This window comes from Spinacia oleracea, chromosome 2 (assembly GCF_020520425.1).
Source record: "Spinacia oleracea cultivar Varoflay chromosome 2, BTI_SOV_V1, whole genome shotgun sequence".
NCBI classification, from domain to species: domain Eukaryota; kingdom Viridiplantae; phylum Streptophyta; class Magnoliopsida; order Caryophyllales; family Amaranthaceae; genus Spinacia; species Spinacia oleracea.
The window spans coordinates 14,896,151-14,917,151 of NC_079488.1; the positions used below are offsets into that span (position 1 = coordinate 14,896,151).

A 21,001-nucleotide genomic window follows, 5' to 3' on the forward strand; every position below is an offset into this window, starting at 1 on the left:
TTCAGCCTTAATGAGCAGCTGTGGAAAAATACAAGTAAGAGGGGATAAAATTATTAAGTCAAAAGGTGAAACAAAAACTTGGACGCTTACATCCAAAAGGACCGCCTGCATAACCCCAAACTGCGCATCCGCCGCCGGAGGGAATTGGTCCACATATTCCTTCGGCACGACCTTGATCACCGAAGAGATGATCTTAGCCTTATCCCGGGAAGAGAAGTGCCGAGACGAAGGAATATTGCGGACCTCATCGTCCAATGCCGCCTGCCGACCAGAAGCTATACAAAGAAAAAGCAAGAGATTATGCAAGTCCTTAACCCAAAAACAACTAAGTCTAAAAGAATCATGAGCATACCTGGATCATCTCTGCCGCGGGGAGGAGGACGAGGCGCCTCAGGAGTCCGAGCCGCCTGAGCCGATGGATGATCATCCTCACCATCGAGGATCTCCACCGGCGTAGGAGACGCAGCTCTCTTGCTGGGGCCGGCTCCGCCTTTGGCGTCCCCCGCCTGGCCGAACCCTCAGGGGGAGGGTGTTGCCGTAACGGAGTTACAGCCATGGGGACAACCTCCACAGGAGAATCCGCAGACTTCTCCGGCACGTCCTCCTTTTTGGGACGCCTAATCCCCGCCTTGACTTTAGGACGCTTCCCCGCTGCGGAAGCATCCCCCTCTTCGGCCTTGCGCTTTGAGCCGGCCTGACCCTTCTCACCCTTCTGCAAAAACAGAAACAGACACCATAAAGAAAATGCCGAACCAACATACCAACATCAATAAAAATGAACTAACTTACTTTTGCCGGGGCACCTCCGCCGAGTCCTCTTAGCTTCTGGTCAACCATCTGGGTTAACCACTCCTTGGTGTTAATAACCCCCTTCTCTTGCGGCGGAAGCTTGGACATGGCGACGGCTGCAAAAGGAGATTTTATAGAAGTCAGTAAGCAAGTAACATCCAATACAAAAGGCAGTAATGCCAAGATACCTTGGTCCAACCCATGGTCCAGACCAGCCGCTGCCAGAAACACGGAGTCCCTGAACTGAGAACACGACGGAAGCCAGGATAGGGGAATGTTCAAGTTCTTGGCCTGGGCCGTCACGGCCTCAGCCTGGAAATGGACCGTGATCTGATCCCATTCCTGCGTCGTTAAGGCCAGCAACTCCTCGTTCCCTCCTGCAAAGCGAGGATTTAGCTGCCAACGGCTAAACTTCAGCTCCGCCTCCTCGTCGGCGGTCCACATCACCACCCACCTCATTCCCCAAAAGTGATGTTTTGATGGCTTGTCAAAAGTGGTGGCATACTCCCCTTTGTTAGCCAACTGGAACCAGCCTTCGGTTCCCTTCAATTTCTGAAAACGCACCAGTCTAAGAAATGCATTGAAAGACGTCTTCAGGCCCAACAGCTCACATTTGGCGACGTACCCAAGTACGTTCGTCCAAGAGTTGGGGGACAATTAGCAGATGCCAATGCCGAACACATCCAATACCTCCTCCACAAAAGGATGGACTGGAAAGCGTAATCCACTTTTAAAGGCTCCAGCATATACAGCGAACTCGCCTGGGCCCATGTCAAAAATAGTGGACGCCTCACTTTCAGGAAATCTCATTTCATAGCCCGGGCCGGTATTCATACCACCGGCATAATTTTCTTTATGCCTCTCCAGCCATTTAAGCCACTTCGGGTCAGCCCCAATATGACCCGCATCGATTTGAGCATTCTCACCCTGGACGCCCCCAGCAACAACCTGAGGCACTCCAGCCACCTCCTCTTCAGCTTCTTCACCCGCAGCCTCGCCGCCGCTCTCATCTGGCTCCGACTCATCGAACGAGGCGGCGGGCTGTTTCGATGGACCAGCTTCCATCTCTTCCATCCAAAACTCGTCAAAGTAAGTACCTCCTTGACGAGCACTACTAGTCTCACCTGGGGGAGTCCGGCTTATTTCCCCCGCCGGCACCTTGATGGATCTCCCTCCTGAGAAAGAAGGGTCCATCTGCTGACCTCTAAGCCGCAAGTCAGCAATGTTTGCCGTCTTTTTCGTCCTCGCCATCGTGTCCTGCATAAAGACGCAATGGGAGGCCGAACTTAACGACGGGCTTAAAAGGAAACAATGAGGGATATTGGTGCGGCGCAGATCAGACCACCAAATCCAGGAGCTCCAACCTTAACGGCTCGAGAAATATAGGCCATTGTTCCAAAAAGAAAAATAGACGACGCCAAGATTGACAAATAACAAAAATACAAAAAATAACTTATTGAAATCAGGCCCTTACCTCAAAAATAACGGAGATGATGGCGTCACAGGTGAGCGTCACGAAAAGAAGACGAAAGGCTTGTCCGGTCTTTCCTTCGTCTTAAGAGAATGGGCCGAATCGAAGAAAGCGCCAAGAATCTCTGTAAAATCTCTCTCTAGAAAAGCACAGAGGTGAATTTTGGAAAGTGAAAAATGAAAATTTTACCCCCCTTCACATATATATAGGGAGGGCAGAATGGGAAAGGTCGCCACGTGGCGCACTCTCCTCGGTTCAAAAAGCCCAATCAGGAGATCAGGGGTCAAGGAAGGGCATCACGCCAACCGTCTTACCTTAATACCCTTCTTGATGGGCAAATGATGTGGGTAAAAATACCCTCGCTTACGTGGCCCAATTGCCGCAAGACACGTGGCACTCCCTGACCGGCTGGCCGCCTATTTGGCTGCCACTTAGGAGTCACCATGTGCTCATGAGTGACTGACCTAATTATGCCAACCACTTTAAGACCCATGGCCCATAGGGAGTCTTATGATGGTGACACATGTCACCATCTTACACACCAACCAATCATATGAGCTCACCTTAGGGTTTCCCCCAAAAGGGGGGGACTATAAATATTCCCATTTCCCAAGAAATGGACACACAATTCTAGATAGAGAAACATTCTACTACTTACTTTAATGCTTTCTGTTTATTAATTACATCTTCCTTAAAACCCGTGTCTTACTTAAGCATCGGAGGGAATATTCCTTCGGGAATATTCTTGTTTTGTAGGTACGCCGCCGACGTGGACTGGACTCGACACTACGTGGAACCTGATACCTCCTCGTCATCATATAAAGGAAAAACTCCCACAACAACTTACATACTTCCTTTGTTCGTTTTAGATGACACGTTTTAACATTATTCATATAATCTACTTTGACTATCAATTGTGATTTAAATTTATTAAAAAAAAATCACGTGGGGTATAGGGTTAAATCGGGTCATCGGATCGGTTTTGGATCGGTTATAAACGGTTCGGGTCTTGTCGAAATCGGATAATGTCGGGTTAATGTTTCTATCCGGGTCAATTCGGATCGGTTCGGATAACTTCGGTTTCGGATGAAGTCGGTTAATATGATGTTTTGGTTTCGAGTCGGTTTCGGTTCGGGTAATTTTGGTTCGGTTAAATCTCGGGTTCAGTTTGAACCGGTTCGGGTTTAAAACGGTTTTGCATCGGTTTAATTTGGTTCGGGTCTAGTTCGGTTCGGGTGTATGTCGGATACAGTTGTTATTTTTACCGGCTTACTGGGGGTACGGGTGGTGTCCGGATCGGATAAGTCTCGAATTCGGGTGTATGTCGGATTCATTTACTATTTTAACTGATTTACAGCGAGAATGGGTCATGTCTAGATCAGATATAGTCTCGGGTTAGGGTTAAGTTTGATCGTGAGTCTCGGGTTCGGGTCAAGTTCGGACAGGTCGCACCTCCGATCGGGGCTATTACAGATTGAGTTTGCGGTTTGTGGTTCGGGCTCAGATCAGGTTGGCAAGATTCTTATGTTGTATGGATCGAGTAGCTCTCGAGTTCACTATCAAATTCATATCACTTTATAATTCTAATATTAGATGTCAAATACTAATTTTTTAGAATTCTACTCCCTCGGTCCAAATTTTGGTTGAAAGTCGGTTACGGGTTCATTCAGACCGGGTCAACACCAATCCGGGTTAAATCGGATATCGGGTTTTATCGGGTCGGGTCGAGTCGAGTAGTTATCGGGTAAAATCGGATTTCGGATTGCTACCGGGTCGGATGCGGGTTCGGTTCGGTTAAAACTAATCGGATACTAATCGGGTCACGGGTCTCCTCGGATTGTTAGCGGATCGGGTTCGGGTCTTTGATATACGGGTCAAATCGGATTTCGGATCAATGTCGGATCGGTTCGGTTCGGTTTCAAGAGCCTCTAGTTCTCGGATATATTCGGTTCGGATGTCGGTCGGTTTCGGTCGGTTTCTCGGATCGGGCCAATTTTTGACAGCCCTAGGTACATCTGTAATAATCGTCTCATTGTATACATCGATTTATAATATTAACTTTTATAATTTTTACCTATTAATAATTAAAGATATTAATGATTAAAATATTTTGTTGACAAACGTGATAAAAAAAATTGTGTCAACAAAAAAAGACGGAGGAAATACCACACATGATACTAATTGAATTTTGTCTCACCAAAAAGAATGTTGTTTTGTCTATTAGTAGTACTCACTGTTGCTGAATGCCGCCTTATGTTTTCTCCGTGAAGGTGTGGTGCAAACTAAGGGTTGCCAAACACAATATAGTGCCAAATTCAATTCAACTCTTTTTTTTTTTTTTGCTTTCTTCCTACCACAAATTAGGTTTGCTTTCTTTCCACGTTGTAACCCTATAGTTGATTGATTTTTACGTTATAAACAAACGTTTTAAGTTTTACACATTGTACCCTCGTAGTTGCAAAACTTAATTGTTTTGATCCTTGTCGCCAACCTAACATTAACCCTTTTCGTTATATTTTTAAAAAGTCAAGAACTTTTTACATTAATGTTGGGTTAACAACAACATAAGGTTGATTATAATATAGAAAAACCTAGTTTGTTTAAAACGTAACGGAATTCTTAAACATTAAATTAAAAACAAGGATAAAGATGACTATAAATTACAAGTACAGGGGTACAATGTGGAAAATATTAAATGCATGGATATAACGTAAAAATCAAAGAAATACAGGAGTACAACGTAAAAAAAACCCCAACTATTAATCATGCATTTCATTATATTTCAGATAGTCAAATTTAATTAACAAGAATCATATCCTATCCTATCCTATATAATAATAGAAAAGTCACTGGATGATGTGAGACCTCCAAAATCCAAATCCAGCAATTTCATTGACTCCCTCCAAAACCAATCAAAATACCCTACTATCCAAAATTTAAAAGAAAAAAAAATACAAATCAAAACCCACATAATATCAGAATCCCAGTAATCCCCAACAAAGGAAACTGCTCCTCCTAATTTTATGAAAACTGCTCCTCCTACTACCCAGTCTTCTTCAACAATGTCTTCTTTTCCTCCCTCACCGTTCACCATTATCTCCTTTCTGTCTCCTTTGGTACCTCTCTTCTCTCTATTGTGTTCTTCAATTTTATCACCTCCCAATAATTTCTTCAATAATTCGATTTCTTACTTATGATTTGCAGGTCAAGAAGGAGCGGATATTTATAGTTGACATTACCAGCTTCATCCGGCCACCTCTGAATTTCTTAACCATCACCACCAACTACACTGCGACGCCGCCAAGTACACTGCGACGCCGCTTACGGAGAAGTTCTGAAGTTCAACCATTCAACCTTAGGGTACATACATGATACATTCCTTTCAAAATTGAATTTTAACTTCTTATTCATGAGTAATCATGTAAAAATTGGCATATGATAATCTTGATTAATAAGTAAATCGGCAATATTATGTAATATGCAAGCTTGCTTGAATCGGTTGATATCATGCATTCGGAAATTGTTGCGGAAAAAAACAGAGACAATCACTTGGGCAATCAAAGTAGATAGGTGGCATAATAATAATGTACTCCGTATATGTATTGATGGTAGGAGATGGTAAATCAATAATTGATAAGTAAATCGATCATTGATAATTTGGAATGGATAAGTGAATCATCAATGGTAATCATAATTAATTTCCATTAAAAAATGAAAGTCGTATAATGGAAAAGTAAACTGAAAGCTATAATCTTAAGTTTTTAATGGTTCATGAATCAGACTATAATCAAGAGTATTTTTGTTCTTTTACCACTAATCAGACTATAATCTTAAAATCATGATGAAGATGAAGCTGCTGCTATAGCTTAGATTTGGCAATCGTTGTGTTATAGCTTAGTATTTTTGAGTTTTGTGTATGTTCTTTTCGTTTCAATTTTGTATGTAATCTGATGGGCCCGACCCACTCTTCACACCAAAAAAAAATACAAAGTAAATAGGTAACTTAGGTTAAAGAATGAAAAAAGTTAGTTAAAAGAATATTGAATACTGTAAATAGTTTGGAAGTCTTGAGAAATTTCCCATTTTTTTAAGAAAACAAGAAAGGGTAAGAAAGTTATGGCTCTTAATATAGACCTCACTAAGGCTTACGATAGTTTAGAATGGAGTTTTATTCACGACACTCTTATTGGTTTTAATTTCCCTAAGCCTTTAGTCTCTTTAATTATGAATTGTATTTCAACTCCTGCCATTACCCACTAGTGGAAAAAGGCTTATTTGCATCCCCGCATTTGCCACGCCATTCTGAACATGTGATGCAAATAACAAATTTTAGCATAAAATTTACTCATTTGCGTCGCAGCTTTGTTAAACTGCGAGGCAAATGACTCTAGGATGCCCCCAGAGTCATTTGCATCGCAGATTTACAAAGCTGCGAGGCAAATGACTCAATCAAGTGCATCGCAGATTTACAAATCTGCGTGGCAAATGACTCTAGGAGCATCCTAGAGTCATTTGCCACGCAGATTTGTAAATCTGCGATGCAATGCGTGTCCACCTAGGAATGTACTTTCTCGCTTTGACCCAGCACACCACACCAACACCGCAAACTTTCCGCCTCTTCTATCTTTCTCTCTCATCTATTCTTTTAGAATCTCCATTGTTGGTACTCCAACACCTCTTCATCTCTCCTCCAACAACACAATATCAACCTTATTTTTCGACATCTCCTCTCACCAAAGTTGTCACAAATATAGTCAATTGGGTTTCTCTGAAAATTCAAGATCTGCGATGTCAAGAAGAGGCAAACCCTAGGTGTCGGCGCCGCGAAGAAGGCTAAGAAACATGCCGAACTTCCGCGAAAAAGGCTAAGAAACGCCGAATACGCCGAACTGCCTCTAAGAAACATGCTAAACTACCGCGAAGAGGCAAACCCTAGGTGTCGGCGCCGCGAAAATGTCAATACGATTGGTTTGCATTTTCCGGCGGGTCATATTGCTTGGTTTTTGAAGGGTAAGAAACACGCTGGGTCATATTGCTTGATTTTCAAATTCAATTAGTTTTGCACATTTTAAAAAAAATCTTATGAATCTAGGGTTTAATTATTTTGGTTAATGTGTGAATTTGAGTATCTTTTTGCCCAATTGTTTGGATTGTTAATTTGAGTATCTTGATTTCCATGTTCAATTAATTTTCTCTGGTTTTTTTCATTTGAATTTAGGGTTTAGTTATGTTGGTTAGTTTGTGAATTCAAGTATTTTTTTTTCAATTTTTTATGAGTTTCGCTTTGAATTTGATGATAAATTAAGTGATTGATTTGAATTTGATGATAAATTAAGTGTTGAATTGAATTTGATGTAATGTGACCTTTTTAGGATTTTGATTTCAGATGTTGTAGTTTGTTATTGATTATGTCGAATCTGTTTAGGATTTTGATTTTGATTTTAGGATTTTGATTTCAGATGAATCTAAATTTTGATTGTTTGAACCCTAGATTTTGATTTTGATTTTAGGATTTTGATTATGTCGAACTCTTAAAAGAGATTCATTAACTAGCTAAGACAGTATCATGAAACATATAGTCCATCCAGTTGAAAAAATTCAGTAAGATTTACCTTTGGATTTTTTTCTTTGTCTACCATGATTGCTAGGCAACCCCGCAGTAGAAGCAAGAACTTAATAGACACACATTTGTACATCGATAAGCTTGATGCATGACCAGTGTCTACCATGATTAACTAGCTTGGTTTTCTCAGCAAGACTGTCTTGTTCTTGCAGCAACAGGGTCTGGTATTTATTTTCTGATTCTTATTCTCCCTTTTCTGTGCATTTCTTCTTGAATCCTTTGTACAATGTATATACTGTGTCAATGTTTTTGAGGCTTTAATGTTTCTACATTGATAAGCTTGATGCATGACCAGTGCTTAAAGCTATCAAAACATGGCATCTCTGCATGTTTCCTTGGATCAGGACAACCAGATAACACCGTTGAGAAGAAAGCAATGAACGGCATGTATTCCGTTGTATACGTTTGCCTCGAAACACTGCTTAGGTGAACACATTTGTACATCATCTGGTTTTGCTTGTAGTTTGAATTGTTTCTAAATGCCCTGCTGTTGTCACTTGGGACTGTATGATGTCAGCTTTCACTGTCTGATGAGGTGTATAATGCATACTAATAAGTCCACTTCAGAGGCTTGCGGAGAACCGTGGAATAGCTTTATTTGCCATCGATGAAGTACATTGTGTTTCAAAATGGGGACATGACTTTAGACCTGATTACAGGTTTCACCCTTGCTCACCTTGGATGTCTTATGTTTGAAATGTTCAGTTGCTTATCCAATGATACATGTTTTTCACATTGCCATTTTGTGCATACAATAAATAACAGCTCGTGTGTTTGATTATTGTGAGGTCTAAGTTCAAATTTTAATGTTCTGTTGTTGATTCCCCAATTCTTGCTAGCGTTTATTACTTTTTCTGAAATGTTCCCATATAATTGAGGTTTAATTATTGTTTCCTTATATGAATATAATTGTTCTGAATGCAATTCAAACTGCAAATGGTAGCAAGACTAGCAGACTATTATACCTCCTGTTGAGAGTAGGTTTGGGGTTATGCAACTCTAATGTTTTTCTTTTCTTAATAAGGGTGAATATGTATTGCCTTTGTTGCTAAGAATGTGATTGTTCTGCTATTTTTGTTTGTTTTCTTTGGGCTGATTACATTATGAGCAATGTCGATATTTAGCTAGTTTATTGTAATATTTACTTAAACTTTTATGTTTAAAGTGTAGTTAGGTTATCAACATGTTGGTTGATCTATGGTGAATTTGCCTTTTATTGGGTTGTAAACTGTTTTGACAGGTATATATTAATGTATTATAACATTCCCGGTATTGGGGAGGGTCAAATTACAAAGGAAATATTGTCAAAATTTTCACCTAGTTTACTTTTATTTTTATGCTCTGAATATACTAGTACTGAAAGCTGCTTATTTTATTTAATCTATGGATTAAATAAAATCAGCAGCTCATTTTTTTTAGAATATCCAAAAGTCATTTGCGTCGCACTTTAGCTAATCTGCGACGCAAATGACATTTTTTTTAACATATTGAAAAGTCATTTGCGTCGCACATTTAGCTAATGTGCGTTGCAAATGACATTTTTTTTAACATATTGAAAAGTCATTTGCGTCGCACATTTAGCTAATGTGCGTTGCAAATGACATTTTTTTTAACATATTGAAAAGTCATTTGCGTCGCACATTTAGCTAATGTGCGTTGCAAATGACTTTTCAGCACCATGCCTGAAAAGTTATTTGCGTCGCACATTAGCTAATTGTGCGACGCAAATAAGGTTCATTTGCGTCGCACAAATGTGCGACGCAAATGACTTTTAGTCATTTGCGTCGAGAGCTTTTGCCACGCACGATGTGCGACGCAAATGTGCTTAAAAGTGCGATGCAAATGACCCTTTTTCCACTAGTGACCGTTCTTTGGAATGGTGAGTTAACTAGTGAGTTTTTCCCTAACGAGGTATCCGTCAAATGTCTTCTTATATTTTTGTTCTATGTCTTGAGAGATTTTCTCAAATGATTGATTCGAAAATTATTAGTGGGGATTGGAGACCTCTTCGTTTGTCCAGGAATGTCACCATTTCTCATTTATTTTATGTTGATGATGTGTTCTTGTTTGGTACTGCGGATAATACTAATTTAACAAACATTATGGATACTTTAGCTTTATTTGGAGCCCTTTCTGGTTTAAGAATAAACAGTGTTAAATCCTCAATAATCCCCCCCCCCCCCCTAAGATGTGTCACATTCTCAGAAAAGAGTTAGCTTCCCCTTACTTTTAAAACTTCTTCGAATTTTGGCAAGTACCTAGGTGTTAACATATCCCCTAGTAAGCTTAAACCATCGGATTATTCTTGCCTTTTACAAAAGACTATTGACGGAATTAGAGGCTGGCAAAGTAAACTGCTTAACATGGCAGGAAGGTGCACTTTAATAAAGGTTGTTCTTAACTCTTATCCTGTTTACACCATGCAAACTATTATTTTACCTAGTATATTATTGCTTCCCTTGAGAAACAATATAGGAAATTTTTGTGGAATAAAGTTGACCTTACTCAATACCTTTCCAAAACTTCTTGGGAACTTTTTACTAAATCCATGGAATTAGGAGGACTAGGAATAAGGAAATTAAAGGAGTGGAATCTCAGCTTCATGGCTAAACTTGGATGGACCATGCTAACTAATCCAAACAAATTATGGGTTAGGATAATGAATGATAAATACTTATATAGGTCTTCCTTATTTGACTGCATTCCCAACTCCTCTCAATCTCCCATTTGGAGGGATATTTTAAAGGGAAGGAAGCTTATGGAACAAGGTTTAGGGTAGGAATAGGCAATGGAGTAATGCTCCCCTTTATCAATTGATGACAAGGGATGTACCTCATTCTAAGGCTCATTAGTTTGTTAGTCATATTATTAAAAATGGAAATGGTGTGTTGATGACATTAAGTCCTATATTTCTAGTGAAGTTGCTAATGAAATTCTGGCAATCCCTTTACCTACTACTTCTGATGGTGAGGTCTTCATTCAATGGACCCCATCAAAAGAAGGGTCCTTCACCATTAAATCAGCATATCTTTTAATTGCCAGACATTCTTTGAATGCTACTGCTCCTTTGCTTTCTTGGAATAATATGTGGAAAAAAAATCCCTTTTAAGTACAAAATGTTAGCTTGGAACTGTGCTCTGTCTATTCTTCTAGTTGCAGCAAAAATTTCTCAATACATGACTTGGTTGCCTCCTGCTTGCGTCAGATGTGGCTTTCCTTCTAAAACTCACTTACATGTTTTTAGGGATTTCCCTTCTTCTTCGGTCTTATGGAATATGATTTTTGAAAGATTGAAAGTTCCTCATAATTTTGATTACCAGTCTTTTACTACCTCCGTTTCAAAATGATCTTTACACTTTCCGTTTTAGTCCGTTTCATAATGTTCTTTACACTTTGTTTTATTCTATTTTTGGACATGGAAATTTACTACCTTACCCTTTTTACCCAACAATATTTATAATTTTTCACTCACTTTCTCTTACTTTATTCATTTTTTTCTTACACCCACTCACCTTTTTACACATTTCTCTTTATCCATATTTTATTATGTTCTACCAACTTTTCTACTTTTGTCATAATATTATTGCAAATAGTAACCGTAAAGATCTTTATGAAACGGATGTAGTACAATCTAGATTGGGACCACTGGATTTTTTTTTTTAATATGCAGCAGGACACGAATTGGAGGATCCTTTTCCTAACTGCCATATGGCATATTTTGATTGGAAGGAATCAGACAACCTTTGAGTGTAAAATGCTGTCAGTTTTCTCTCAATACACTAAATTTTTTACTGACTGGCAGTTTTGTAATTCTGTTGCACATGGAAAAGGAAAATCCAAAGTCACAGCAATCCAAACAAGGGAGTTCAAGTGGAAGCTTCCAAGGAAGGGTTTCTATAAGTTGAGTACAGATGGAGTTTGGAAAGGAATTGACAAGGCAGGAGGTGGAGGAGGGATAAGAAGAGACATTGGAACATGGTTCATTGGTTTTTCCAGTAAGTACAATGCTTAAACACCTCTAGCTGCAGAACTTTTAGCTCTAAGGGAAGGTTTGCTGCTGGCCAAGGAATTTAATCTGGACAAGTTAGAGGTGGAGAAGATGCTCAATCTTTGGCCTTCATGCTTGATACTTCTAGTCTTAATCCTCACCCTCATCAAGAACTAGCTGTTTTACTTTCTGATGTGGCGAATTTGCTGAAATGGAATTGGACTGTCATATTAACTCACATTCCGAGATCTCTAACATGGTGGCTCATATGTTGGCTATCTTTGCAATGGAAATGGCGGTAGATCATCGGTCTCACCTTATGATCCTTCCGATTGCCAAGAAATGGTATGAAGCAGACTTGCAAGCGTCCAACCCTGTTAGAGATAGCTCGACTTCTGCTAATGTGCAGCCATCTCAGTCTTAAATCACTAATGTTTTTTTGCTAGACTAAGTACTTTGCTAACCATGATTTATGATGTCTTGAGGAAGCTCCTTTTGATGTATGATATAAGGCTTCCTCATATGCAGATTAGGTATAGCTTTAAACAATGTCAAGTTTGATCCTAGGGCCTTTAACCGGTGGCCTCCTTAGCGAGGTCCTTGGGATTTTTAGATCCTGGTTTTGTAAAACTTTTTAAGCTAATATAATTCGTCTGTTTATGTTAACAAAAAGTATACGGGGCTATATTTCAATTAGTAGTCGATAGCGAGTCGCGACTACTCAAAATTTTAGTTGAAAAAAATAGATGTGCGGCAAGGTGTTTTGAGATGGAAGTAAAATCCGTCGTCATTTAGCGCAAACCCGTTTTTACGACGGATTTTAATGTTCTTTTAACTACTAATTTAGGCCCTGTTCGGCGAAATTTGGTAGCAGGTAGAGATTAGCGGTCGAGTAGCGGGTAGCAGTTAGAGTAACGGGTATCGGTGAATAGTAGCGGATAATGGTTAGTTGTCAAGATGGGGGGTAACTAATATAAGTGTTTGGTAAAAGTAGCGGTTGATATTGTAAAATAAAATAAAAGCTAGAATATGTTTACAACTTTATTATAAATTTGCCAAAAGCTACATGTTACCTTAAAAGCTACTAATTTTAACGTTTAACAAAAGTCATCCAACCGTTACCTCTACCGCTAACCGCTACCTAAACCGCTACTTTGCCAAACACTCACAAATTTTACAAGTAGCGTCTTTAATAGGTCAAAACACTACCCGCTACCTCAAAAGTTACCGCCGAACACGCCCTTAGTCTAATCATTTGCTAGAATGGCCTTTTATTTTATTTTGTTATATAGGCATGTATGGTAAATGACTTTTTGCCGACTTTTTCATTGGTTTTTGGCTTATGTGGTAAAAAAAAACCAATAATATTTGGTAAATGTCATTTTCTTTGGCTAAAAAGCCGACTTTTCCGCAAAAAATAAAAACTAGTAAGAGTAGTTGTTTACATTGCATGTCGGCTTTTCAGTTTGCTAATTACATTGTGTATAAAACAACTAGTAGCCAATAACCAACTTTACCAAACACATTTTTAGAAAATCTACAGTCAAACAACCAACATATAAAGCCAACACAAAGAGACGGTCACACAAGCCAAGTGAAGGCACCAGCCAACAACCAATAGCCAGCCAAAAAATTGAATTATTTAGGATTTTTTTGTCAGAAATGACCTTTTATAGTCCAAACATTGTGAAAAATGATCTTTTTTTTAAAAAAAAGTTGTGAGATAGGACCCAAATCATGTTTTTTGTTGTGAATAGGCACCAAGACCTATTTTCCGACGGTCAAACTCAGTTTTCCGGCGTTGACCACCACGTGCACAGCACGTGACCCATTTTAACGAATATTTTTTTTATTTTATTCTTCCCTCCGAGAATTCAGTTTTTCTATTTTTTGAAATAAAAATTAATTATCTCACCCTTCTTATCCCAAAATATTTTCACCTATTTATCTAATTGCATTCCCTTTTTTCTTTAACTCACCTACCTTTTACACTCTCTCTTTATTTGTTTATTTTGTCTTACAGTGAGAGGGGGTGTGGATTTTTAAATGATTTTTTGAAGGGAGTAGAGGTGTAGGTGGGGTAGTAGGTAAGTGTGAGAAATAATTTTTCATTTATAGAAGCGGTGCAAGTATTAAGGGACGGCACGAAAAGAAAGCGGTGTGAGTATTAAGGGACGGAAGGAGTACTACGTAGTAGTTATGCAAAAAGTAACTGTTAAGAACATTATAATAGCAAAGGCCCTGTTCTTTTAGATTGAACTGAACTTATTATTAATACTATAACTTTTCAATTAACTACTAAGAATTTATGATTTTATTTTAGTTAAGTTAAATTAATTTATATTCGGTTACGATCAGTTCAGCTCAGTTTAGGTTTAATAAGTTCGTTCAGTTCAATTCAGGTCCAATAAATTTAGTTGAGTTTAATTCAATTTAGAGATTTTCAATCAAAAAGAATAGGGCCGAAGTATTAGAGGGCGTCAAAATCGCAGCCAAGCATGTATTATGAAATACATGTCATGGGCTTGTTTGTAATTTCCCATCCATTTTGAAATTGTTGAATAGTCAACCCCGTTTGCCAACTTGAATCCCGTTTGTAATATGAATACCATTTTAAAATATTTAGCACCATTTTTGTGATATTAATACCACTTTATAAAATTTAGTACAAAACGAGTACCATTTAAGGAAAATGAATTTCATTTAAAAAAAGTTTAGTACCATTTTTGTAATACTAATACCATTTTTGTAATACCAATACCAACTCAGCAATGCCAAGTCACCACCCCGTTTTACAAATTTACAATTCCGTTATACATTTCCCCCCAAAAATATTTAACATTTACATTTATCTTTTTATTTGGGGTTGACATGTTTTTGCAAATACATGCCAGGCATGTATTTGGACTTCCTCGAAGTATTATTTGAATTAGTGGATCAGACCCAAACACACCAACATAAAATTTAATTAATAAATAAATAATGAAAAACGACAATCAAAACCCATGAAAGAAAAAGTCCTAGTCATTCCACCTTGTCGTATTGAATTAGAAGCCAAAAACCACCTAACCAAGGAACCAGCTTTTCACATCCTACGCATCCCTTAGCTAATAAGATAAAAGCACCTTCCAGTACGTAATTACAACGCTCAACTAATATCATATCATTAATAATATCATTTTATGATTCTAATTCAATTCCCTTCAAACTCACACTTGTGCACCAAAAAAAACTTCATCAAAAATTTTTTTTTACTTCTGCCAAAAAAAAAACCAAAAATTCTATTTACAGTTTCACAAAACTCAATAAAATTTCCAATTAAGGCAAACACATGTCAATTATACTACCAATTTCACTAAGATCACTATCATGTTCGATACTGTTAGTGCTAATTTTTATAGCTTCAATTAATGGCTTTGACGAAACAGGATCATCCGACCCAAGCATAAAGTGTGGTGGTTGTTCTCCTTGTGGTAATCCATCATGTTACTTAAGTCCTCCACCCCCGCCTTCTCCACCACCACCACCACCGCCAAAGAAGAAGTCGATCTCCTCATACTGCCTGCCACCGCCATCATCGACAGGAACAGGGTCAGGATTTGTGTACATGACAGCACCCCCGGGCGAGCTTTACCCAGTTGTTCAGAACTATTCGGGCACGCCTCCAAATTTGGCAGCTGCTATAAATTCACTCCTTGGGTTTGTATTAATTATTTGTATGGTTGTAAATCAGTAAATTTCAATAGAATATTGTTGTATTTAAAGTTTAAAAGTCAAACGGTTGTCAAAATCTCTGTTTCATGTGTAATCTATACGTGTAATAATAGAATTTCTGTATGAAAACCATCAATTTTGTTTTTGATCAAGCTGCTGAAGTATATCTTTCTGATGATAAGAATTTTGTTCTTTTCAATTGCTATATAAATAGCTTGTGAACAGAGACTAAAAAGTCTTAGTAATTGTACTATTTCATCGGGTTTTGACCATCAAATCAACAAAATTATAAGCACAACAGCTATCTATACTAATACATTAAAAGGCGTTGTGAAAAATGTATATGTGTCACGTAAGTGTGGATGATAGTTCTCATTACCATCTTAACCAACTACCAATTGTGGTTTATCTCTTCACATTAATTTATAAATAAATGTTCACATGAAGTCTAAAACAAATAAATTTTTATGTGACTTTTTAATGTCTATGGACTATTTTGAAAAGAAAAAAAATTAAAGCATTATGACAACCATGAAGAAACATAATGTCCAATTTGGTGTCATAGGATTGCCTTACATAGCTGCATATATATCTAATTTGGTGTTTATTAATTTGACGCACTTAGTTCCACAAGAAAACAAATTATACAAATTGTAAGATGATATGATTGAAAACTTACTTGCCATGATAAATGACTTAGCATGTCTGTGTTTGACGAACTTAACGGATATTTTTCATTCTATAGAATACATGTATTTTGGTCAAGTATTGAGCTCAAGAAAAATCTAAAACTTTCGTTATTCAATGTAGCAGTCGGGGCATCGCCCGGGCCACACACTAGTTATAGTATTATATGTAGAAAAATAAAGGAACTTTTTTGTCAGAAATGATCTTTTATAGTCAAAAAGTTGTGAGTTGTGACAAATTATCTTTTATTAAAAGGTTGTGAGATAGGAACCAAATCCGATTTTTGTTTTTTGTGAATAGGGACCAAGACCCATTTTCCAACGGTCAAACTCATTTCTCCAGCATTAACAACAAGAGAGACAACACTGAACTTATAAAACTGATCTCATACCAGTCTTTGAAAAGATCAGTCATCAGAAGTAAGGAAAGAAATAAGAGACTCATATTTCAGAAAGTGCGAAACAAGCTCACTTCGCTTAGCCAATTCGAAGTCCTGGAATTGGAACGCAGGTGCACACGTACATCCGACAAGAGAGTAGTGGTTCTCGTTATCTCTTGGGGCGGCTTTAGTTGCCACACCTTCGGTGGAAATGCAGATATCCTTGGTTGGAAAGGACCCGAACCAGACATTAGGTGGCACCGTGTACTGGGGTTGCTGATTCTCCATCAAATCTGGACCAAGACATGTTAACTTGATACTTCCATCGTTCTCGTTAAGCTCTATTATCTATAAGGGCCAAAATTGTCAAATGTTCAGGTTAGATTGGGTTCAGACTTAATTCAGAGTAAGCTGCTGTAATATATTACAGAGAGAAAAATCGTCCACGCGAAAAATATACTTAAAATTATCAAGTGAAAACGACTGAAGAAACTTATCAGAACCTAACTTAACCTAACTTATCTGAACTTATTTGAACTTATTTTATCTGGAATTTCTGAAGTAAACTTATTTGTGTGTGAAAATGTATGAAAAACTTATTTTTTTTGAACTTATCTTAACTTGACTTATCTGAACTTATTTTGTCTGAAATAAGTCAAAATAAATCAAACAAAACAGAACTTAATAGGACGTTCAAGTGCAAGGCCCAAAACCTTCCTGAATGACATCCTTAGAGTACAATGTGTTTAAACATAAAAACTCTTCCAACTGTAAATCCTCAATCTTTCAAGTAATAATCGTTTTGTTACTCTTAATTCATTGTTTTGTTAAGGTTCCTTTCGATTATTCATTGCTTGGTTACACATTTTTCTCTAGATGGTCAGCTCCAAAAAGGAATCCCACTTCAAAGTTCAAACTCTTTCTCAAATTTCTTCCCCATTTCCTAAATATCATGCATGCAATCCCTAAATGGTAATGGAAGATGAAGGTAGGTTACAGAGAGAGATCCTCAAAGCAGCAAATTAATTAAAAATCACATCATAATGCATAGATGATGAGCTTTTACCGTAAGAGGCTCCCCCAAATAGAAATGCCAGGTTTCTGCACATGGAATCCGGTGAAGTTTTGACACACACCCAGACGGCAGCAAGAAGTAAATTGATGTGCTTACAGCCCGATCAACCTTGTCTGCAATAAGACAGTGTCTCAACAGTGTCAATACATATCTCAAATAACACTGGTTCCACACTTAGACATATAGAATTAGAACAATCATTTGATGATTGCACTTTTCAGTGGGATAATAAAAGGCGGAATTTCATTTCACAGCATTAAGAAGGCTGCTGCAGAGAAGGGATGGATAACTGATAAGAGATCATAAATTCGGTGCTTGTTTGGTTGAAATGGGAATACACAGGAAGCTGAAGTTCCTAGTACAAATGGGGGCAAGGGGACGAATCCCCCGAGACCTATTGTGCATAGGCCCTCAGTGTTAACCACTAGGCCAAGACATCATTGGTAATTCGAGTGCTTTATACTCGTTGTTTAATTCGAGTTCTTCAAAAGATTACAAACATCTAGGTTCTTCCTTGTTCAAAATGTTCACTTATGTACCCTACACACTTATAGGGTATACATCTCCGGATCTCCCTCTATTTTCATAAACAATCATGTGTGTGATATTGATCAATATCGGATATTAACTAAGACTTTCTCCGCACATGTCACAGGCAACTTAATCCCAAGTCATATATAGGTTTTTATAAACCTTAAATTAGTAGGTATGTAGTACTTGAGAAACAAAGTGAAACAAACAATGTGTTCCGCACACATTCAAACGCTTAAGAATAACTACAATAATAATTTGCAAGAAAAAAAGTACTCATTAGTTATGTAAGAGCAAAGGCTCTCGATCAGGTTGGATGCCAAAAGGATGAATTTTTTAAGCTCGTATTGGACGAACCAAGATACTGACCAGATAGTTTAATCTCACAACCTAAGGAGGTTTAAGGCAAGAGAAATATTGTCCCAAAAATCTTGTATTCCTGACAATAAGATCATATCACACTCTCCTGCTTTTGTAGAAACATCAACATTGCAGAATATGCACTTATGCAGTACGTCATTCCAAGTTTCCAACACCCAGTGCTTGTTTGGTTGAAATGGGAATACATAGAAAGCTGAAATTCCTAGGAAATTCCAATTCCCGCGAAATGGAGGAAATTCCTTATCTAGCTCCCTAGGCAGGTGGAACTTCCAACTTTCCACGATCAACCAAACAACTTGGTACAAGTCATAAGATTTGGAAATCCATGAGCAAACAAACATCCTAGAACAAGGTACTTTCTATGTCCAACACTCCAACCAAACGACCACTTCATACTCGTTGTTTACTTCGAGTCTCTTCAAAAGATTACAAAAGTCTAAGGTCTTCCTTATTCAAAATATTCACTTATGTACCCAGTGGCGGATGTTCTATATGGCTCGGGTGGGCCTGGCCCCAATATCTCAATAGCACCTTTGTCTAAAGCTTCGAATGATTTATAGACTTATAGTGTATTTTTAGTTGCGGCCTCTCCTAAACTTATAAATTGCATACTATATTGCTTAATTATTCTACTGCCCCTTGCCCCTTGTAAAAGTGTCTAAGATCCGCCATTGTACGTACACTTTACATCTCCCTCTATTTCCATAAACAATCATGTGTGTGATATTGATCAATATTGGAACTAAGACTTTCTCGCACATGTCACAGGCAACTCAATCCCAAGTCTAACTACAACTACAATCAGAAAATATTCTTAAACACCCAAAATCAAAAATAATTCCCAAAAGAAATTTGATGGTTAAATATTTAAGCTGGAGTATAAGTGTGCAGTTTTTTCAACTTATTTGATTGATTCGTGAAATTATTTGCTGCTTATTAACTAATCAAACCATAAAACCAAATTCAAGTAAATAATTAAATACCCAGAACATGAATTCGAATCTAACAGAGCAAAAACTAAATCATCAAATTAACATAATTTAATCGGACATGAAGAACTTAATTGCAAAAGGAAATTTTTATTTAATTCAATTTAAACTTACATTGTGGGGGTAATTGGGATTTGGAGAGAGAAACTGAATGATCTCTGAAAGTTTCAATGAAAAATCCACCTTCTACATGAACTTGCAAGTTCAACTTCTTCACTATATCTGATGAACTCAACATCTCTCTCGATTGATTGATGATACCAAATTGATGTCATCGTTTTGTTTTTAAGAAAAAGGGGTTGGACTTTTTTTGGTTGAAAATTTGGACACAAGTTTAGGTAAAAAAGGAGTACACACATTTTGACAATGGGTCAACGGTGGCCCGATAGCTTGGATGAAGTTTCTGGCCCACGTCTTCCATTCGAGTCGAGTCGAGTCAGTCTATTGTTCTCTCCGTTGCAAAATACTCACAGTAGTTGACTGGGCACGTAATTTCAGGAGAAGAGTTGAATATGAAGGAAATGAATGAACTTAAGTTAAAAGTGGATTAGTGGAGATATTTTTTTATGGAAAAGTTATTAGAAATGACCTTTTAAAATTCAAAAATTGTGATAAATGACCTTTTAAAAAACAGTTGTGAGAAAGGGTCCAATTCAAGTTCTTTTTGTGAATAAGGACCAAATACTACTTTCTTGTGGTCACCACCATGTTATAATTAATCCAAACTAAATACTTCATACTAGATTAATCGATAGAATATAATTGCGAAAGCGTACCTTTCTGCATTGGATTGATGAACCGTGGGTTTTGGGTCTTCCAATTTTATATGGTCTCCCTTGATATTCTATTGATGATGGGATGTCAGAGAGAATAGAAAACCATATAAATCGAGGACCATAACCCTAACCCTAGCTCATAAAATAAGAGACATAGAAGTGGGACTCTACACATATTAACCCATACCAATAAGATACCTATAAGCCCAATATACTTAAATATAAAATCGATCACTTTTACGGGCTAACTTTAAGATAGCTTTTATACACATACGGTCATACATGTAGGCCCACATGATTATGTCTAACAATCTCCCACTTGGGCCACATGTATTACCTTACGTAATATGTATAACCTTATGAGCTCAAAATCTTTGTTACTATTACCAAAGGTATTGAAGGAAATAATGCCCTTGGTCCAAGTATGCATATAATATTAAGTCTAATAAATGCGGTTCAATATTAATTAACAAGTTAATAATTCAGTGAGATCAAGTGAGCTGAATGCCTAGCTAGAGGCCGCTTCAGTTCAAGTGGAATTAATAATATTAATCCACAGCTTACTCTTGACTGAACCCGTAGGGTCACACAAATAGTA

The 21,001-nt window shown here is 37.8% G+C and overlaps 1 protein-coding gene across 1 annotated transcript; it reads right to left on the reverse strand.

The window, feature by feature from the left end:
- Nucleotides 1–16,353: 16,353 nt before the first annotated feature.
- LOC110804179 (uncharacterized) lies at nt 16,354–19,925 on the reverse strand. Its single transcript, XM_022009744.2, has 3 exons — nt 19,742–19,925; nt 17,718–17,839; nt 16,354–16,999 (listed from the first exon to the last, which is right to left on the reverse strand). Exons 1-3 carry the CDS (start codon nt 19,863–19,865, stop codon nt 16,679–16,681), a joined length of 567 nt encoding a protein of 188 aa, XP_021865436.1. The 5' UTR covers nt 19,866–19,925; the 3' UTR covers nt 16,354–16,678.
- Nucleotides 19,926–21,001: the final 1,076 nt, after the last annotated feature.